This window comes from Mauremys mutica, chromosome 5 (genome assembly GCF_020497125.1).
Source record: "Mauremys mutica isolate MM-2020 ecotype Southern chromosome 5, ASM2049712v1, whole genome shotgun sequence".
NCBI lineage: Eukaryota > Metazoa > Chordata > Testudines > Geoemydidae > Mauremys > Mauremys mutica.
In genome coordinates, this window is record NC_059076.1 from 93,449,916 (window position 1) to 93,465,544 (window position 15,629).

General features: G+C 37.3%; 1 protein-coding gene across 9 annotated transcripts in view; it reads right to left on the reverse strand.

Moving 5' to 3' along the window:
• Window positions 1-15,629, reverse strand: part of FIP1L1 (factor interacting with PAPOLA and CPSF1) — an 81,275-nt gene that overhangs the window by 54,884 nt on the left and 10,762 nt on the right. For 3 of the 9 annotated variants that reach the window (XM_045018152.1, XM_045018151.1, XM_045018150.1), the window contains exons 5-11: window positions 10,204-10,265; window positions 8,397-8,504; window positions 7,289-7,419; window positions 6,920-6,988; window positions 3,070-3,179; window positions 2,268-2,405; window positions 352-459 (exon numbers count right to left, since the gene is read on the reverse strand). In XM_045018152.1, the coding sequence (XP_044874087.1) occupies window positions 352-459; window positions 2,268-2,405; window positions 3,070-3,179; window positions 6,920-6,988; window positions 7,289-7,419; window positions 8,397-8,504; window positions 10,204-10,265 (726 nt within the window). The remainder of the gene's footprint in view (window positions 1-351; window positions 460-2,267; window positions 2,406-3,069; window positions 3,180-6,919; window positions 6,989-7,288; window positions 7,420-8,396; window positions 8,505-10,203; window positions 10,266-15,629) is intronic. The other 6 variants (XM_045018159.1, XM_045018158.1, XM_045018153.1 and 3 more) reach the window with 5 other exon arrangements.

A 15,629-nucleotide genomic window follows, 5' to 3' on the forward strand; every position in this document is an offset into this window, starting at 1 on the left:
GATGGAAGTAATTAATAGGCTCTAAATTCAAACACTAGAGAAAAAAATATTTTTAAAATGAAATGTTTTTCAATTTTTGCTTCTCACACATGTATTATGTGGTCAAACCACCATCTGTTTTCAGACTCCCAAATAACGGGAAATATGTGCTGCAATATCTAGGCACAAGAGTACATCCAGGAAACCACATGGCAGCCCTGACTAGGTAGATTTCCAAAAATCTGTCTAAGGGGGACAATGTCCCACCAATGACACAAAAAAATAAAAAATAAAAAATGGGGAGACGGAGGGGGAAGGGAGGGATTAAAATGTTAAATAAGGTTTGTGCCCTAATTTTTTTGTTTTTCTTACCTTAATTCAGGTGATTCGGCCCTCCCATATCGCTCCTGCCACTTCCCGATGCCTGAACTGGCTTTTCTGGAAGCAGTGCTTGTCTGTGACTGAGAAGAGGTGCTGTTTCTGGTGAGATAAATTTTCTAGGTCTTTCTTTTCTTGTGTCTCTACCTTTTCTGTTCTTTGAGCGCCTCTTCTCTTCCCTACTCCCATTTCCACTGTCATTCTTCCACTCCCTCCACCCAGCATATCATCTACTGTTAAAACTAGCAGGAGTTCTTATGTAAGACAAGAAGCTTTACTAGCAAATTTACAAACAGCACTACTGCTGGAGCCTCATACTACACTGGGAATTTTTAACAAGTGACATCAGACTGGGATTGCAGTGCAATCCTACCACCTGAAATAATCAGTACCTAGTTAAAATTCTCTTATTTTAAGGGATAATAACATCTAAAATAGTTTTTCCAAGTTTTTTCATTAACCCACTAATTTGCAATACAAAAACTCAGAGTAGCCTTCCCTCACATACAAACAGGGTGCAGGGAGGGTGGTGGTGTGGTGATGAGCTTTGTACTGCTGTTACTGCATTCTACCAAAAATGTTTTAAGTAGAAGCATGCATTGCAAATGATCCAAAACTAAGTTGTTTATAATAATTTATAAATATTTTTCTTTCAAAGTCTCATCTGACCACTTATAAGAAACATTGTTTTTGGCATGGCAACTTATAACTCAGTGTATCCTAAAATAGCAGACATCAAATACTAAAAAAAGTTAGCTTTGCTATTATAAGGACATGCAATTACAATGATCTAAACAAAGTTTATATATAAATACAGACACACCATATACACACCTATTCTAAACATGTTCTGATGGGGAAGGCTGGATAGAAATATAAATGCTGGCATGCTGATTTGTGCTCTCTGTTGCCATGCAAGGGAACCAGGTTTGATTTCCAATCTTTACTCCCAAAGATATCAAAAGTTGGGGAGTAAACTTGGCTCTTTAAGAAAAGGAGTGCTCCTCAATTGCTCAAGAATAACCCCTCTAATTAATCAACAATGTTTACTGACTTTAGTACCACTGGAAAATCAGAATATGGTAGCTGCAAGCTGCGACTCAAAGATAAGGGATGTGAGGGGAAATTAAAGTAGGCAGGGGAACACTAGGAAAGGGAAGAGACATGGCATGAAATTTTAATTCCATCTGCAGCATGTCACAGGGATTTTCCTTACAAAGTAACAAATTCAATCTCAATACACACACATACAGTGCTTAAACTAAAACTGCACACTCATAATATACATCCATAGAATATGCAATCCATATCTACACTACCAACATTTTCCATGTATTTTAAGCTGAATGGATATGTATTTAAAAAAGTCTAATTTCATAGCCGTTCATTAACACTATCTAAAGTATTTAAAATACCAATGCAATAACGGGCTGTGTTACACAAGGTATCATATCATGGAACAATGGTACTCTGCACAGTTCTAAAGCAATCACACCTGGAATACTGTGTTCAGTCTGGGAATCTCGTTATCAATAGAGACAAACTACAGGTAATTCATATAAGAGAAATAAAAATTGTCAGGGGGCTGGAAGAATATATAAATGAGGAAAGTTTAAAAGTTATACTGTTTTTTGGATAAATAAAGGTTGGTGGAGGGACTTGAAAATAACCTACCAACATCTCAACAGCGTAAGCCCCAAGCACAGCAAAGAACTATTTAGTTTAGTACAATGGAGTATAACTCAGAGCAACAGGAGGGGAACATTTTGGCTGAAAATCAAGCAAGGATTTCTTTACAGAGAGATGTATTTGCCTGTTAAACAGCCTTTCAAAAATGTGATAGAAGCCCCCTTCTTTGGGATATTTAAAATTACTCCTGACATAGTACTAAAAAATGAATAGCAAAAAACCTTGAATTGGGGAAGAGTGGGACTGGATGATTCAATATATTTCCACTGCCATCATCTGTAACGTCTACGATACTATGATAAAATGCCTTCAGGTTTTTTGAGTTGCCAGCAGAATTGCTCTTCAGGACCATTTGATAACTAGAACAAAGTAGAGTCATGAACTCCAAAGACAGCCAAGTTCATAATCACAAACACAGTAAAGCTTAGAGTTGAAGGGAGAAGGACACAAGTAGTACATATTCAAGCCAGGGAAGTGTGGAACAATACTACAGTAATGAAGTTATTTCCTCCACTTTCAAGAAAAGTATGCTAACTGTCAACCAAGTGCAAGAAAGCAAGAGATACCTTGCAGGGAGGGGACTAGATACCAGGAGCCCTGAGTTGTTTTTATTCTAGCTTTCCAACTCTAAATTTTATTTAAAAAAAATGTGTGTTAGTGCTTATACTGCAGTGTAAAGAAGAGACATTTTGGTGGCTACTCTACTCTTTGGGAGCCAAATTAACTATGTAGAAAATACTATATGAGATACCAACATTGGGATTTTCATTGTTGTCCTGTTTGGTCCTATCACTTTTTCCTGGTCTGTCATCCTACCATTTCTTTTAGGAACATCACAGGAGTTGCATTGCATGCACAAACAGAAATGATTCACTCAGAACTGGTTACAAACTGAAACTGAGTAAGATCATGCTTCCTTGAATATTTTTAACTAGTAAAAAAAAATTATTTCTACAACAAATCAAAACCTTTAAAAAGAAAAAACTTTACAACAAGCTATGAAATTATGACTGTCCAACTGACCTGTTTGTCGGGATTCCTGATTTGAACAGTGGGGGAGGAGATGTAAACTCAGCTTTGGTCAACTGCACTGCCACCTCCTTCTCCATATTTCCAGTTCTGCCCTGCTGTACCTTCAAAATAATATTTTCCTCATTAGCTCAGCCTCAGAAGTTTAACAGTACCATCACTCGATACAACAATACACACTGGAAAGACAGACCACATGATTCACAACCTCAATAATATTAAACTATTATTCTTGCACAGTTAATAAAATCCCACATTTTACAAGGAAGTGTTACTTGCAAGAAATTGTTTTTGACATTAAAAAAGGAAACTAAAGAGCTTCACATTTATCAATGAACATCAAAATTTGTAACTTTTTAAAGGCATATGACCAAGGACAATAAAATCTGGGTTAAATTAATCTTCCTGCAGACTCTTATTTTGTAAAATAACATTTAGATTTAAAATATCAAAGTTATTTTCAAAGATGCTCATCATCAAGAAAACCAATAGAATGTAGTCTTCACATCAAAAACAAACAGCAAAACACGGTGAAAACATTCTCCATGTAATGAGACAGTAACTACAGCCTAATTAATTACTTCACTGTTTCAGAGTAGCAGCCGTGTTAGTCTGTATCCGCAAAAAGAACAGGAGTACTTGTGGCACCTTAGAGACTAACAACTTTATTTTGAAAGTCATACCAAGAATATTCAATTTATGTACTTTAACCATGCAGCTACTGGCATTTACAGTTTAGTAAGAAATATTAGAAATGTAGAAACGTTTGTAAAGTAATGCAAAATTTTGTAGGATTTCTATCTTAAGTACTTCAGATGCAAATACCTATAATACCTATTTTTCCCCACCAATTTTTCAGCTGACAGTGGCACAGTATATAAGCAAAATATCCTAAAGATTTTGTTAGGGAAATATGTGAGCACTATGAAAGAAACAGAAGAAGCAGCGATTCAGTAGTGGAATGGACATGCTAACTGGTGCTGGCGACACACTCATACCACCTCTTCAGAGGCTCTCTTTGGAAAAGCAGTAGCAAAAGTGGAATTAGGAGCCAGAAAAAAACCTAAGACACACAACTTTCCAGTCCTTAACATCTGTAAAACAATTTCCATTTATTAACAACATTTACTGGATGATTGTTTAGATCCCAACATCTCAAAATATTATGTGGGAACGTAGCTAAATCATGGTATACTTCCATATAGGCTCTGATCTTGTAACTTTTCACATGGCAATGGACTGCAGAGCCTTTGCACAGCCCCAATGCCTTAAACAGAGCTCCATACAGGCACAGTAGTCCAACCTTAGAAGGTAAGTTGTCTAACGCAAGGACTATATCTTCCTTTACACATTTATGTACAACACCTCAGAGACTTTCAGCGCTTAAGTAATTAGTAATGATAATAGACAATCTTGAATTCTTTAACCTCACAGGATATCGACTTAAAGAGAAATCATGGTTGAGCTATTTACACGTATAGTAAAGTAATTTTGTATTCAACATTTTGTTGCCATGGTCACACTGGATTTTAAACAAATACTTTAACATTAGAAAATTTCTAATCAAACATGCAAAAGAGTGGCATAATTGTTCAAGTTTTCAGCCAGAATATGTATGTTGCCGTAGCTCATCGACCTAACTTTTAACCAGAAATAAAAAAGCATAATAGCTAGAAAAACTGAATTAATAACTAATTATTACAGACTTTTCGGGTGAAGGATAAAATCCCTAAAGATTTCTACTGGCCCATCGATTCTGAAAAATGTGAAAATACTGCAAGATTTAATTTTGTTAATTACTTCAGGGCTAGTCTAAACCTACAATACGAAGGCAAATAATATGGCTCTTATAGTTTCAATGGAGAATGAAAAATGTTAACAAAATGATAAAATAAGCCTGTTCTTCATTACTCTGCTCAGCTTTTTCTATTTTCTCATCCTAACCAAATGTATGCCCTTTTATGTTTTAGGCCAGGGGTCGGCAACCTTTCAGAAGAGGTGTGCCGAGTCTTCATTTAGTCACTCTAATTTAAGGTTTCACGTGCCAGTAATACATTTTAACGTTTTTAGAAGGTCTCTTTCTATAAGACTATAATATATAACTGAACTATTGTTGTATGTAAAGTAAATAAGGTTTTAAAAATGTTTAAGAAGCTTAATTTAAAATTAAATTAAAATGCAGAGACTGGTGGCCAGGACCCGGGCAGTGTGAGTGCCACTGAAAAATCAGCTCGTGTGCTGCCTTCGGCACGCGTGCCATAGGTTGCCTACCCGTTTTAGACCCTTCAAATGATCAGCCATAGAATGCTGTTTCAATAACTAAAACCATACAGTTACAAAATTGTTTTTGTCACATTCTAATTGTAATCGTAGCTCAAATACGAAGTCTGGAGTGGTTATGAACAAATTGTATTCAAATAAAAGCTGTTGTTCTTAAGTAATTCATTCATGGTTCCATTATGGGGAAATTAACAAGATTGATATTAAATGGTAGATTCTGTACTAACCCAGACAGAAGTTATATTCTTCAAAGAAAAAGTGTCTTTGTCCTCAGACTTCTATAGGAAATATGTACATATCCCTCTCTTTCCCAGAAAAGGCACGTAATTGAAAGACACACATGGCAAACACTCTACTGTGTTTAGACAATGAAAATACTTACCTAAACAGTGATAGATCAGGCTGTCTTCCTGTTAGAGCTTCAAACCTCAATCCCCAGACTCAAGGGAGGCAGCCTCTGAGTCAGACCACTTAAATCTCCCCCTACCAGGGCAAGCAGCAGGTCCAGAAGAGAGTCTGACCTTGTAATGGTTAGCTGCAATGGGAGACCACACTCCTTGCATTTCCTGAACTCTGACATGATGAACATGGGGGTAAGAAAAGCTACAGAAGCTACTGTAAAGAATATCCCCATTGAGACAGAGAAGAAAACTAGTGGACACTACAGCAATGTAGGAGTGAGAAATGGCGCCCTAAAACAAAAACAAAAAAAACCTACCCTGGCTACAATTGCTGTTTCTGTTACTGTAGCATGGAATAGAGAAACAGCAATGATCTGTTCTGAACTGGTTTTAATGAAATTCAAGAATGAAATACTTACCACACATTATAACTCAACAACCAAAATAAAATGACTTTAGTATTTCAACTGAATCTACAGACTTATTTATATTAAAAGTAGTTTTAATATAAATTGAAGTATTAAAAGAGTGACTTTAAAAAAAGAGAAAATTGAAGTCAATGTTTCACGCCAGTCTACTGAAGATAAAAACAGGTAGCTAGGTTGTTTTTCTGTTAAAATACTGGTATTTTCTTATCGCAGTTTGTCCTCATTTAGACAAATATCAGATGGAAAATAAAGCAGAGTACATCTAACTCACATCAGACAACAGAAGAACTTAAAAGAAAAGACATCTTCAGATCTCAGACTCATCAAGGATGAAGGGTACAAAACAAAGTAAAATAACTACAAGGCTGTGGAGTAAAATATCATGCCATAATCTCCAAAGCCTCTCCAGAACCTCTGCAGGAATTCTTTAACCTGCATAAATAAATGCACTATAACTAAAAAAATAAAACCACCACATAAAGCAAGTATAGTTTCACTTAGCAGTTGTTAGTGCACTAGGCCATTAACTCACATGCTTGCAGCAGTGATGACAAAACAAACAATTTGTTTTTAATTCAGCAAGTTTGTGAGATACACTGAAAGTCACTGATGTAAGATGAGAGCTTAGAAAAATAGCTATGTCCACTTCAATCTTGCCTCTATCACTTGGGAGTGGTATGGGAAGCAATACTCAACAAAAATGAGAGCAACCAAGGAAAGTTTACTAAAATTCACCTTAAAAAGATTGTATCTGCCATCTTGAATCTCTGCACCTGGTGTTACTTCCATAGAATTGTCTTCGGCCTAAGTTAAATAACACATTGCCCATTAAGATACCACACAACTTTGAACTGATGGGCTACATCATGACTAACACATGGTCACAGCCTAGCAGTGCCACTATCCGCACAAATAGTCAATGAAACAAGAGAAAGATTCTGGGTGGCGGGAAAGGAAAGATAAGGTATGAACTTATTAACAATGATATTGTACCAGACAGAAGAGGTTTCTAACACACAAACAGTGACACAGCACCATAACAGTTTTATTGGGGGGGGGAAGTGTTTACATATTATGGAATACCACAAAAATGTTATTAATTACCATAATTTTATTTGTAGTTGAGGTAACTGGTAAAATTTCAAGTCCCATTCGTATCCTCTTTTGTTTTTCACAGTAAGCTTTCCAGGTATCTTCATTAAACCCATAATTGAAATAATCTGAAAGATCGGCACCTTCAAACAGAAAAGCACAAATTCTAAGAATTAAGGATTATAACTCATCTTTCCTTTTCTATTTCTGCTTTGTTTATAGCAACAGAAAGAAGCAGAAATCAGGGAAAAGTCCCAATGTTAAGAATTATAAATTTCTTACACCAAATAATATGTAACCTTCTATAGTTCAATATATTTGATGTCTATTCTGGTGATGCTATACATTCCAATTTTGCAGAGATCAGGCTTCAAATAATAATAAAAAAGTACTATGCCTCTTACATCTTTGTAAAGACATCATTTCCATCTTTAAAGCAATTTACAAAATACTCCAATGAGCAGTTCAGAGGGATGAAAAGAATACAAATACTGGCCAAATCTGGCTCTACCATATGTATGGGGAGAAGGGTAAACAGAAAACAATGAACACATGCACAGACCCTAAGAGTCAGCCTTCTCCTCAAAGTCTGTGGGTGCCCCCTGCATGAATAAAATATATCGGAGAGTGGCTAGAGCCAAGGGGTAACCAACCATTCTATGTAGCTTTTTCTGCTAGTAACATTACTTTCTGCTTTATCTCTGGTAGCACATGCAGCCAATGGCAACAACCCCAGAGAACTTTGGATTTTCCAGTCATGGATCTCTCAGGATGTCCATGAATTTAGCTGGGCATATGCTATGCCCCCTTCTCCCATCCCCTCTCCTCCCTACCTGTTGACAGGTATTTGCAATGGATACCCTGGAACTCCATGTAGGTTAATACATTCTCAACAAAGTAACTCCCTTTACAGGTTTTTCAAGTAGGACTGGTTGATTTAGCTCATTAATTGTACAATTAAATATTAGTACAATTGTGTATATTACTTCCATTTGTAGGACGTTACCAATAAATTAATCTTCTATGGGTAAAAACTATCAAAAGTAATCTATTAAATATCGCTGTATTTCAACCGATGTGTACATTATTATGCAGTAAGAATGTCATGCAGAAATATTACCTGGTTTTCGCCAAGGTTTATCCTCAAAAGAATCTAAATCTACTTCCAGCAGTGGAACACCATTAATACTTCCTGGTGCATCAAGATCTACTCCTTTGACTTTTGCACCTATAAAGAAAAGCAACAAAAATCATAAAATCCCTTTTACAGAGGTAAGTTAATAAATGCAACACTTTTCATGTGACTTTCCTAAAATTAACATTTTATTTTTGACAAATTATTCGGCACTAGAGTGCTAGGCATTTTACAGACAAGTAAGAAGAAAGCATCCTTACCCCAAAGAGCTTGTAATCTAAATGAAATCATTTTCTTTACTATCTTAAACACATTTTATCCTTCCAACTTACCTATAGTGAATAAATAGCAACTACATGGTCTGCAATTAATTTTTGTAGACTTTAACTACTGTACATGCTCATAAAACAGTAGTTTTATACATGTTTGTTTTATCAGAAATTTCAATTAATATAATTGCTGTTTTGAGGACTGGTTTTAGAGGCATCACATTTATTTCTAGTTTCCAATAAACTTAAGTGTATGACATGAAAAAAGTCCCTGTGAAACACAAATCCTCCTCTCAGGCAACCCTTGCCACAAAACCAAAAGGTCAGGGTACAGACCACCTGAACAGCCACATGCTGAAACCATTCTACTGCAATCTGAGCTGTGCTCTATGCATGCACTCACAGAGCAGTCTCCAATTATGTCTTCTCTGTGCCCTGCCCTTGCCTTGAAGTGGCACCACACCTTTTCCAACTGCACTTGGGACATCACGTGGCCCTTTTACATTCAAGAAGATATCATCCAAAGCTTTACATATAGTAGTATTTTTATAACAAAATGCAAGCATTGTTTATTGGATCTTAAATTTATATATATATATCTGCCATGTAATTTGACTCACTAATTTGTGCAGATCCATCATAATTATTTTGTAGATATACATGGTACTTTACAGACAGTTAAAATTTTTTTCTTCTCCAAGCAGTATACCATCTAAATTAGATATATAGCAAGGGAAGACAATGGTCCAAGTCATGACACCTGTTATGCATCTTGTTAACTCATATTATCTAAGTAGTTGTAGCTCATTCATCACCGCTGGAATGCAAACAGAATTTTTACGAGAGAGCTGAGAGATGCAATAGTAGAAATCAGCAACAGAGGCGAACCAAGTGTTACCCTTTAAGTGCCCTATGGTGTAGATGGTAAATACAAAGGCAAAGTTTCTCCAAAGACTTCTGCTGTACAATTGATAATATACTATTTATATTATTTTTAATTATTTGTACTACCTTAAATGTTAGGATTAAATTATACATAATGCAACTATACCATTTTTAAGACCCTAATTCTGAACATATCAGCTGATCTAATATTCTACAGCATTGGTCCCAAAACTTTTCAGGGTCGTGCCCCCTCTTACCCCTATTCACTCCACTTCCCCCCCAGGGGCCCAGGCTGAGGGTGGGGCCAGGGCTGTGGGCAGGGCTGGAGCAGAGCTAGTAATGGAGAGAGTCTGGGTGGTACTCCCTCCCTGCCCCCCATGGAAGCTGGCCTGGGTCCTGCCCCTCCAAACGTTCCTCCGTTTTCCCCTAGGGGGGAGCAAACCTCAGTTTGGGGGCCTCTGCGTTAAAAGCTAATGGATTAAAATGTTTAAGATTTTATATTTGTCTAATTCACTAACACTGTACAGAAACTTTATGCAAAAATTGTTACTAAAAACAGAGTATGTGCTACTACTACAGATTAATACAATTGTTACATTTTCTATTAATATAAATCTGTAAACATTTTTTTTTTTTACCAGATGATCCATAAACTCGACCTCCTGTCTTGATGTTGAGATTCACAGGAGCTGTTCCATATCTTCAACAAATTAACAAAACTGAATTAGATAGAGAAAACTGATAAAAATGGTTAGCTATATCCAGAAACAAGAAGAGGACCTAGACTTGATTGTCATTCTGAATCTCAAGCTCTCCAAACTAACAACACAGAAGTAGAGAGATCAGTCTAGGAGCAAGAGAATGCATTGCTCCAACACTCAATAGCACTTTTCTCCAATGAATAAACGGCACTGAAGTCTGAATCACACTTTGGGTGCTGAAAGCATAGTGACCATGACAGAGCCTCAAGAATGGATAGGACCAAAAAAAAAGAAAAAGGGCTCACTTAGGAATACAGAGGATGCCAGGGGACTAGGACTGGAGAATACTGTTAAGATTCTCTGTTGTTTCAGTATTATCATTTAATCTGTACTGAAGCAGGAAGAATAAGCATTTATTAAAACTGACTGAAAGGTTACTGTAGTTTCAATAAGTACATACCCTTGTGTCTTTTGCTGATAATGCTATTTTGTACCATCTCAAATACTCCTCAGTAAATTAAACAAATATCTCATACTTTTACACTAACAATATGTTACAAAAACAAAGAACAAAAATTAGGCCAATAGAACTTTCTTCACAGATACCAACAGATCTTGAGCTTCCAGTGCATATATAAATATGCATTAACTATAAACAAGACACTACATTGCTCTAGTAATAGAGTGCTGTCAAGGCCCAGTACTGGTGGTGTAACTCAGGATACCAAAGGAACACATTCTACCCCAGGATGTGTGCAAGTGGCTCATCCCCACAGGTAGTATTTGCTCCTAAAGATAGTGAGGGCACTTTTATTAGAATCATAGACTTCAAGGTCAGAAGGGATCATTATGATCATCTAGTCTGACCTCCTGCACAATGCAGGCTACCGAATCTCACCCACCCACTCCTGTATCAAACCTGTGTCTGAGCCATTGAAGTCCTCAAATCATGGTTTAAAGACTTCAAGGTGCAGAGAATCTTCCAGATAATCTTGGTAAGTAAAAGGAAGGGTACAATTTCCTGTTTAACTACCCTGCAACATCCTTCTCATTCCAGTTCTCTTCTTAAATAAAAGTAATTTCCATTGCAATAATGCAAAGACTGACAAATAGCACTTTTCTTCTGGTATGACATGCTACATCAGTATATGACTTTGCTGAGAAAATGTTATAGTTCTCGTATCAATGGCCAAAACTAAATATTATACATGGAGACAATTTAAGCTTGTAAAATAACTTTCTGTACTAAAGTTTAAATAAACTAAAACTGAATTAATTTTAAAATCTTTTTCCCATGCATAAAAGCAGGAGTGGGTGACAAATTCATTGTATAACCTTGTTCTGGAAGGGCTTTTTAGAAAAAATCATCATTTTATTTAAAATTCCTTGTACTCAGTTGAATAAGCTTTAGTATAATATGCTAATAAACCTATGTACTCGGGGTAAGAGGGAGACTCTGCCCATTAAAAATGTAATCCTAACCTTCCTATCTCCCCCCCTCCCCCAACTCCCAGGTTCTCCTTATCCAAAGGTGACCAGCTACAGAACATGCAGTATGCTGTTGAAATGACAATCACAAATATTGATGACAGAGTTGGTGTTTTTTAATACTGCCCAGTTTCGCAAATTTTGTTATTTTAAGATATGAAATACTTAAAGCTCTGGAATATTGAACACTTTGCAAAACTGAAGAATATACAACATAATTCTAAAGTTAAGACTGTGTACATAAGACTGTTAAGATAGTGTACATAACCCAGTAAATTATGCCTTGAAAATGTACTACTGCAGCACATTCAGCATTAAACCCTACTAGTTCTATTCATGTAAATAGTCAACTGGACTACACATGTGAGAAAGGCAAGCAGAATTTGGCTCAGTATTATCATAGGCATTAGATTAACAGAATTTTATTCTACACATGTACAGCAACCCTAAAGCAGACTTTCCATTCTTTAATGGTGCTTTTCCTTCAGAATCCGTGTAAATACATAATTCACTTGGAAAATTGTATTCCATAATTTTAAGTGAACTTAGTGCTCTTTAAAGTTGTTGGGGTAGCAGAAAATGAAAATGAAGTCCTCTATTCACAGGAAAAAAAAAATACAGGACAGTGATAATGCAAATTTTTCTACACAGCCCAACCATGTGCCTGAGCCCTAACTTTGAAGGACCATCTCTAAGGACTGCCAGTTCAGTCCTGAAGTCCACTAAATCCTCTATGAACAGCACAAAAATGCCAGCTATGATGGTGTTTTAATATGCACCTTGTCCACAAGAAACTGGACTGAGAACATATTTAATGTTCTCTTTGTGCATAATACTTTCCAGTTTGCAAAGGAAAAGTCAATATATCATAAATATTAACCTAAAATTCTAATTTGGTTATATTGCCACTTAATTAAAACTTGGTCTCAGCCCCCATATGTTTCTGCAATGCAACTTTTTCCAGGGTGGATAAAAATGTATGATTAAAAAAAAAATCTGATTTTTTTTGATCAAATGCTTTTTGAGGGGAAAAAACCTATCTAAAGATGGTTTTAATTAAGATACATTATAGCTCCAAGATATCTAATTTCTATTCCATGATGATAAATTCTAATTCTATAGTAGGAGACAATATATTCATGTAATGCTTAAGAAAAGTTTTGTAAATGAGTTCCAATAGTTCATGGATTAGGGACCCAATCTTATGGGGTTCCAGGGGCTTCGGTATAGATTATTTAGGTTAATCTTTCTGTCTACCCAATGAGACTCAGTGCTCAGTCTAGAACAGGGGTGGGCAAACTTTTTGGCCCAAGGGCCACATCTGGCTATAGAAATTGTATGGTGGGCCATAAATGGTCACAAAATTGGGGGCTGGGGTGCGGGAGGGAGTGAGGGCTTTGGTTGGGGGTGCGGATTCTTGGGTGGGGCTGGGGATGAGGGGTTTGGAGTGCAGGCGGGTGCTCTGGACTGGGACTGAGGGGTTCGGAGGGCAGGAGGGGGATCAGAGCTGGGGCAAGGAGTTGGGGCACAAGAGGAGGTCAGGGGTGTAAGCTCCAGGCAGCGCTTACCTCAAGCAGCTCCTGGAAGCAGTGGCATGTTCTCCCACCAGCTCCTATGCTCCCCTGCAGCTCCCATTGGCCACGGTTGCTGGCCAATGGGAGTTGCGGGGGCAATGTGTGGAGCCCCCTGGCTGCCTCTACGCATAGCATGGAGGGGGGACATGCCACTGCTTCCAGGAGCCGCGCAGAGCCCTGGCATGCGTGGAGCAAGGCAAGACCTGGACCCTGCTCCACAGCTGGAGCTCGAGGGCCAGATTAAAAATGTCTGAAGGGCCAGATGCGGCCCCCGGGCTGTAGTTTGTCCACCCCTGGTCTAGAAGATACCATCAGAGATGCTTAGTTTTGCAGTTCTCAAACTGTGGATTTGTGTCTCCAGAGATAACATGCTTGTTAATACCAAAAATGGTTTAAAATAAAATAAATAAATAAATAGAGGTGAGAAATAAGAGACCTCAACCCTATTGTCCCTCTGCAAATTTGTGTACACAGAGTCAATCCCTTACCTCTCTCTAAAAGTGCAAAGTTTCAAAAAGTTCAATGAATAGAAGATTGTTGGGGGTGGAATAGATCTGGACAAGGAGAAGAAGTCTGGAGATAAATGTGAGAAGGGAGGGACAGGCAGTAGAAACAAACGCAAAACTGTTTGAGCAGCACATTCCAGAAGTCTTGAGGTCTTTCTGAGTGTAGCCTTCATTGATTTGAGATCTACCATACCATTCTCTCACTAGGGAAAACCTATAATGCTAGCAGGCCATAAAAGAGACCCTGTTTGGGAATATTTTAATTAAGTTCCTCTACCTGTGGGTAAGACAGGCATGAGTGCAAAATGCAAACACTGCAACAAAGAAATGCAAGGCCTGGCTGCCCGAATGAAAAAATCACCATGAGAAGTGTTCCTTCTCAGGAGGAAGCTGCGTTGAAGATGATGAAAGGAACATGTCTGAATATGCAGGGTCTTCAGGTTGGTAAACTTTTTTATTTCATACTTCTTTCTTAAGGACTGCCTGTCTTCCTTCTGGATTATTCTTGAATTTTCATGTTTGAGCAAAAAATATAATTAGTACCATAGAGTAACATCATTTTAGACGCAGTTGTGATAAAAAATAAATGGCTGAAATAGGCAGATCTTCCTTTTACAATTTCACCTTTAAAGTAGTACTGAATGTCAGAGAACGCAATGAGTAATACTAAATGAGCAGTATGGTAATAATAATTAAATAACTGCATTGACTTATTTTGTTTAGGAGAATCCAACCTCAACACAGAGGCTATCCACCTTCAAGATCACCATCATTTTCTATAGTTCAGAGTTATCTGCCAATGATAGTGTTTCAGTCACATCATGTACGTCACAAAGCCACTGTATATAACCTGTAGCAAAAAGGAAAAAAAATCCCCATCATCCGGAAACAATCATAGATAAGTTTGTGATAAGAATGAGCAGATTACAAAAAGAGGTAACTGATGAAAAAAATTGCCCTGTTTGTTTATGCAACAAACTCTCCTTTCCATATGATTGAGAACCCACACTTGATTAACATGGTTCAGGCATTAAGACCAGGATACAGTCCACTCAACAGAGCAGATGTCGCAGGCAAATTGCTGGATAAAGTGTATGAAAAAGAAATTGAGCAGTGTGCAAAATGTGTAGTGGGTAAAATTGTTAACCTGAGTCTTGATGGGTGGAGCAATGTCCACAATGATCCTGTTGTACGTGCTTGTGTGACAACAGAAGAAGGGAATGTTTTCCTTACAGAAACAATTGATATGTCAGGAAATGCACACACAGCAGAATACTTACAAGAAGTAGCAGTAAAAGCTATAACAAACTATGAAAAAAAATTCAAATGTCTAGTATGCTGCTTGGTCACAGACAATGCTGCAAATGTATCTAAGATGAGAGGAAATTATTTAGAAGAGAGTCTCAAGCTAATAACATATGGTTGCAGTTCTCATTTGATGCACCTCCTAGCCAAAACTTCACTGTTCCAGAAATAAAGGCTAATGTTGTTGAAATTGCAAAATACTTCTGTAACAACCACTTTGCAGCAGCTGCTCTGAAAAAAGTGGGAGGAACCAAGCTAACTCTCCCACAAGACATGTGATGAAACTCAGCAGTGGACTGTTTTGAGGACCATATCAAGAACTGGCCTAATCTGATAACAGTTTGTGAACAAAAACATGAAAAAAATAGAAGGCACGATCACAGCCACAGTTCTCAACATTGGGCTTAAGAGAAGTACTGAACACATGCTGAGTACCCTGAAGCCTATTTCTGTAGCCTTGAACAAAATGCAGGGAAATAGCTGTTTTATT